At 37.2% G+C, this 6,686-nt stretch overlaps 1 protein-coding gene across 1 annotated transcript in view; it reads left to right on the plus strand.

Annotated features, from left to right (window-relative positions):
• Nucleotides 1-6,686, plus strand: part of LOC142351650 (uncharacterized) — a 29,799-nt gene that overhangs the window by 19,472 nt on the left and 3,641 nt on the right. The window contains exons 3-7 of the mRNA XM_075403790.1: nt 1,819-2,045; nt 2,330-2,487; nt 2,668-3,460; nt 3,681-3,917; nt 4,173-4,266. Coding sequence (XP_075259905.1) covers nt 1,819-2,045; nt 2,330-2,487; nt 2,668-3,460; nt 3,681-3,917; nt 4,173-4,266 — 1,509 coding nt within the window. The remainder of the gene's footprint in view (nt 1-1,818; nt 2,046-2,329; nt 2,488-2,667; nt 3,461-3,680; nt 3,918-4,172; nt 4,267-6,686) is intronic.

Consider the following 6,686-nt stretch of genomic DNA (forward strand, 5'->3'; position numbering starts at 1 on the left):
ACCAATCCAAATCAATCAAAAAATGGAAAACAATTAGGCCAAGCAAACGATATTGAGCCATATCTAAAGTTTTTTGGGAAAATTGGCTGTGGTATTTCTGAGGAATAATTTATGTCGTGCAAATAAAACGGAACATCTAAGCGAAAGTTATAATACGCGCAAAATTCTCCGTCTAATGATGAAATATGTTGGTTGTATTTAATCTTGGTTTCATACCCGGAAATTTTTGGGACAACCGGGACAAGCTTAACGAGTGGACGAACGAGCGATCCGGACGACGTGCGTACAATAGTCACCCCTAGGGATAATCACCTCTAAGGTTGCTTTCTTCGACTATCCAAACTATGTCACCTATATTGAGGTACTACTCGGGAGGTGCTGCCACATATTTAGATCTACTGTTCAGAGCAGTTACATACTCCGTAAACGAACTTGACCAAATTGCGTTGGCATAGGTCTGGACGCGAGCTTACCGCTTTTGATGTTTTAATTCGTCAACGCCAATAGAATCCCAGTTGCTGGTTACCAAGTAGAAAATGATTGTGTTCTGGCGCATAGGTAGAGTGGTCTGCTCGCAGGGGCGTTAAGGGATGTGCTTTTGATGCATTTTCGACCAAAACAAAAGTGTTCAAAACCCCATCTGTTAGGCGATGCATACCGAGGATGGTCTAATGTAATCTTAAACTGCGAACAAACCTATCCCAGATGCCTAATTAAGTGTGCTGCACGGGCGATCTGAACATCTGCTTGATGCTTTTATGCATACTTTCCGTGGCGATGTTAATGATTGTTATTGATGTTCATTTAATAGGTGCTGACTATTTTGCAGTTAAATTACGGACAGTTTTTAGTCGTAGGGTGGAAGTATTTCGCTACTCAAACGGCTAATGACTGAACTAACTGTCCTTTTATGCTGATTACTTTCGGTTATCGTTTTGTCCGCACTTTCGGTTATCTGACTTTTGGTGATTGTAAAACAAGACGGGATTTTCTGATAATGGTTGATTTTTGAAGCTATTTCTACTTGAATTGAGGTTATTGTTTAGATGCTCAAATGTGCTCTCTTACGTCAGCGTTATTTTTCGCGTTCTTTTTGTAATCATTTTGTATCATCTAAATTGCTTTCTTGTACTTTTATTCATGTAGCTTTACTCAGTTTTTTTTTTAAAACTTAAGGGAGGTTGATGGCTGCGACAAAATTATTTTCATTTTTTCACTTTAAATCTTATTTGTGGTCTTTAATATGTCCCTTGACTGGATGAAACTATAATGATAGAACTGACAAACTTCAGTTTTTAGAGCAGTGCGTCCGACGCTGTTAAGTAGAACTCTCACTTAGAGAGCGCGTTGTTTAAGACAATTTTGTTCGAAATTGGAAGTTTTGCTTATGTTATTGAGATTTTGCGGTGTTTAGCTCGCATTCTCTCAACAAACTTTGCTATGTCCAATCACTGTTTGGACATATTCAATCAGTTTAGATTTTTTTCTCTGTAGTAGAGTGTTTTTCTAAAATGGAACAGTCGGATTGTTTCCATAATCAGCCTTTCTTGTTTTTGAGGAAATATCTAATTTCGATTAAACTTTTTTTGTCACTAATTACTTTGGAAATAGTTCAGCATGAAAAAAATGGTATTTGGACATTTTCTAGTAGTTTTCATGTTCGTTTTGCTGATACTTGGAGTTTAACCATAAATGATCTCAATGGCGCCTTACCTTTAGATTGTTTTGTTTTTCACAAATTAGCGTTTTTAATAGGTGTATGAGAGCATCACTTCTGAACTGACTCTGCTACATTTTTAATTTTTCGCGATGTTTTAGATTCAAGATTTCCTGACAACCATTTAACGAGAAATAGTCCGGATGTTGACCAGAAGAGAAGTCCGAATTACCACAGTGGACGTAAAGATCACCCTTCTGAGCCGCACCCAATGAGATTTGCTCAAGACACTGAGCCAACAGATGACAGTAATGGTCAGCAACAAGAGGAGGAAGTTCTGTCAAAAGAGGAGAGGAAGCGAAGAAAGCGGGAACGCAAAATGGAAAAGGTTTGCATAAACTAACTGAAGAAAGAAAAAAGGATTGCATTAAACTTTTAAGAATGTTAAATTAAGTTGCGAACGTTTAGGATGATAATTTATAATGCGACTCTTAAGTCCTTAGGAAGAATTTATGGCAAAATCCAAGAAATACCAGATCAAGAGTTAAGCTGAAAACTGATGACACTTGAAAGCTCCCACATATGTAATGAAATGTCCTGCGAATCTCGAAAACGTGCACCAAAAAACTGTTTGCTAAATTTGATGAATTGACCTTCTGCTCTTAATTATAGAAGATGAAGCGTGAGAAGAAGCGGAAGCGCAGTTCCACTGAAGAGGAGGAGGAAGAGGAAGAGGAGGATGATGACGGAGAGACTCTGATCAAGAAAAGCAAACCTGTCTCTGCTTCTAATAGGGCATCTGTTGCTACTGTAGTTGGACAGGAACCCGCGTAAGTATTATCATCACAGATTTTTTCAACCCACCTCCTCCTCCTTTGGAACCATTCCTAGTAAAGTCAGTAAATTGGCATGGACGAAATTGGAACACAGTTTGTCACATCTTAAGGAAACTAAACAGATTTTTATTGTTGTCATTTGGCGTTGTGGTCTATTAAAAAGGAACATTTCAGCAGTGCTCTTTGGTGCAATACTGACGAATTAGAAGAGGGAGAGGAAAAGAGCGAAGGTGAAGAAATTGACGATTCCTATCAAGACAGAAGTCATCATAACAACCCACCTGCTCACCAAACATCTGTTTCTCCGTCATCAACTGAAGACTTCATTAAGAGCCAGCGCAACATGACAGATCGCGAACATCGACATTCTTACATTGAGGAAAGACGCTCGCCATCTAGAGGCTATAACAACAGAGATAACTACAACCACAGAGAGCGCAGTTCGAGTAGAGGTCGCGGAGGAAGGTATCATGACCAAAGTCGAGGAGGAAATAATCGCGGATCGAGAATGACTCGCTGGTCGCCTGCTTACAACTCAAACGATTACAACTCCAAGGAGCCGTATTTCGAACAGAAACGAAACCGAGGTCGAGGCAATAACTTTCAAGATGAAAACGAGGAACGCGTAGACGATGAAGGGCGAGGCTTAAAGTCGGCGTCTAAGTCTCCGAAATCGAGTGACGATAATGATAGCGAAGTTCTCGGAGGAAGTGACGATAACGAACTAGGCGACGAGTTTAAAGCCATGAAGGCCAAGTGGAACAATGCAGCCTCAGGTGGAGGTGGTGGTGGAGGGGTTGAAAGGAAGCGAGATTACGAGGAATTCAGTCGGCCTCCGAAGAGAGAAAGGGGACCTCCTCCTGGTAGAGGCAAATTCAACAGGCCTACGTCGTGCAAATTTCCCAAAGCTAAATACCACGAGGACCATGATCAACCAGTGGGATCGCCTGAAAACACATCTAAAGAGGTAAGGATCTGTGTTTGATCATCACTTTTTTGGTAAAAAATTACTTGTATTTTCTATATATCTCGCAGGATTGCTTATATCCACTAATACTCGCTGTTATTGAGTATTTAGAGCTTGCGCTGATTTTTGCTATACTGATATATTTTATTTCGATGGTGATAAATGAAGCTAAAATTTGCATTTAATTGTTTCTAAATAATGGGTTTTGCTCGCATTCCAGGATGACTACGCTGCTACTCTCAACGAATACATCTCTAGCAAAGAGAAGGCCAAAAAGCGCAAGAGAATGGACAAGAGACTGGGCCCTCGAGTGGAGGAGGGTGAAGAGGAAGATGGTGAAGAGGAGCAGGCGACAGGAGATTCATCAAATGAACAGAAACAACAACAGGATGACCTCAGTGGGGCTGAAGTTAGACGAACATGTTACTTCTACAAACGACTCGGATTCTGCAAATTGGTTAGCAATTAAACACAATTAAAATCTCTGTCCTTTTCCCCAAGAACAAAATTTCTGTCATAAGTTTTTGTGAACAAACTTATGCATATTATTGTGCTTCTAATGGTTTTCATATCTTAATAGGACGTGGGACTGCAATTACAATTGTATATATTTAACATATAGGAGTAAGTTTATCAATTATATCTAGTAATATTCTGCCTCTCCTTGGTTCCAAACGTGGGGTTCTGATATAATTGTCATATCTGTTTATAGGGTTTAGTTTGTGATCAATGGGAAGATTGCAGCGTTGTAGTAATGGAACAACAGATGTTCCATTACTACAACGCCAGGCCAGGCCAGGGTCCAGGCAATCTCCTTTAAGTTTTGTTAAATAGGGCACTGCATAGTTTCTAGTAACAATGGAATGGTTTTTAACATTTTTAATGTCTCGAATGTTTTAAATCTGCAATTTTTTTAAGGCTTCCTGAAGTTTTTGTTAGTTTTTTGATATTCGTCCATTCTCAAGTGCGAGAAAACATATTTCACGTTCTGATAAAAAGTTACTGGATGGTTTTTAGTTTCAATGGATATGTTTTCAACAATTTAACCTTTCGACAGTTTAACCTTTCGAAATTTTTTCCAAGTTTTTTTAAAACATTTGTATTTTATTAATAGCCGCACAGCGATAGCTGGGGCTATTATTGGCCTTCTCTGGGTTTTTTTTTATTTCGTCGTCATGATTTTTGTTACGACCATATGACGTCACAGCCACTTTTTGTTCATTCGTTCATGCAATTTAAACTGAATTGCATGTGTGACGTCATTTTTCGCTCTTGGTGGAGCGTGTTTTTTTGTTCATGCGCGTGATTAAATTTTTGGTCACACTTGACTTACCTCACTCTCAAAAATGACTCCTCACTTTGAAAATTGACTTTTATTTTCTTTAATTCAAAGAGATAAGGTCAAATGGGTGTGAGTCACTCTAAATGAAGGTTATTTGTGATCAGCTAATAGAGGCAGCAATAAGTTATACAGATTTTTAATCAAAATATAACAGATCAGCCTTCAATGAAAAGACGAATTTTTTTGGTCTGTCTTTTTTACTGTTTTTTTTTAGACTGCCGTTCTACGAATCTATTGAGGCTATTTTCTGGCAATCTGCCAGCAATGTTTTATTTTTTTCTTGCCTCAGTAGCCAGGTAACCTCGTCCAGGGTTAGAGAGTATGTTTTTAAATAGTTGCTAGGGGGCAATTGATTGGCTTTCAACATTTTAAGTTTCTATTAATAGAACGAATTTCTATTTTTTGAAGTTTGAATTTTTTTCTAAAAATTATTGCCTATCGATCTATGAGCCAATGAGTTTTTTAAAGCTTGCAATTGGGTTACTGGATAGCCCCTAGAGACACATAAATGATTTTGAAATAATTTATACCACGATTTTCAGCAACATTTCCTTATAATTTCCAATTGATTTCTTTTTTTTTTCTTAATTTTTTCATTTTCGAGTTAATCGATCTTCAAGGGCCAGTGAATATGTTTCAGGTCTTGCAGATATAATACTGAACCGATTTCAGACTTGACTCCTATATATATATATATATATATATATATCACTTGACACACTTGACTTCATTTGGTCACACTTGACTTACCTCTCTCGCAACAATGACTTCCTCACATTGAAGTTGACTTGTATTTACTTTAATTCAAAGAGATAAGGTCAAATGGGTGAGTGTCAATCTAAATGAAGGTTATTTGAGAGCAGCTAATAGAGGCAGCAATAATTTATACAGATTTTTAATCAAAATATAACAGATCAGCCTTCAATGAAAAGACGAATTTTTTTGGTCTGTCTTTTTTACTGTTTTTTTTAGACTGCCGTTCTACGAATCTATTGCGGCTATTTTCTGGCAATCTGCCAGCTACGTTTTATTTTTTTCTTGCCTCAGTAGCCAGGTAACCTCGTCCAGGGTTAGAGAGTATGTTTTTAAATAGTTGCTAGGGGGCAATTGATTGGCTTTCAACATTTTAAGTTTCTATTAATAGAACAAATTTCTATTTTTTGAAGTTTGAATTTTTTTCTAAAAATTATTGCCCATCGATCTATGAGCCAATGAGTTTTTTAAAGCTTGCAATTGGGTTATTGGATAGCCCCTAGAGACACATAAATGATTCTGAAATAATTTATACCACGATTTCCAGCAACATTTCCTTATAATTTCCAATTGATTTCTTTCTTTTTCTTAATTTTTTGTTCATTTTCGAGTTAATCAATCTTCAAGGGCCAGTGAATATGTTTCAGGTCTTGCAGATATAAAACTGAACCGATTTCAGACTTGACTCCTCTATATATATATATATATATATATATATATATATTTATCACTTGACACACTTGACTTCATTTGGTCACACTTGACTTACCTCACCTCGCAACAATGACTTCCTCACATTGAAGTTGACTTGTATTTACTTTAATTCAAAGAGATAAGGTCAAATGGGTGAGTGTCACTCTAAATGGAGGTTATTTGAGAGCAGCTAATAGAGGCAGCAAAAACTTATACAGATTTTTTATCATAATATAACATATCGGCCATCAATGAAAAGACGAAGTTTTTTGGTCTGTCTTTTTTACTGTTTTTTTGAGACTGCAGATCTACAGAGCTATTGCGGCTATTTTTTGGCAATCTGCCAGCTATGTTCAAGAATTTTTTCCAAATATGTAAATTAATGATTTAACCGAAAGGATAAAGTTTTCCATGCCCTTGAAATAATAAAAATTATAC

The sequence above is a fragment of the Convolutriloba macropyga genome, chromosome 13, assembly GCF_964194025.1.
Source record: "Convolutriloba macropyga chromosome 13, txConMacr16.3, whole genome shotgun sequence".
Taxonomy (NCBI): domain Eukaryota; kingdom Metazoa; phylum Xenacoelomorpha; order Acoela; family Convolutidae; genus Convolutriloba; species Convolutriloba macropyga.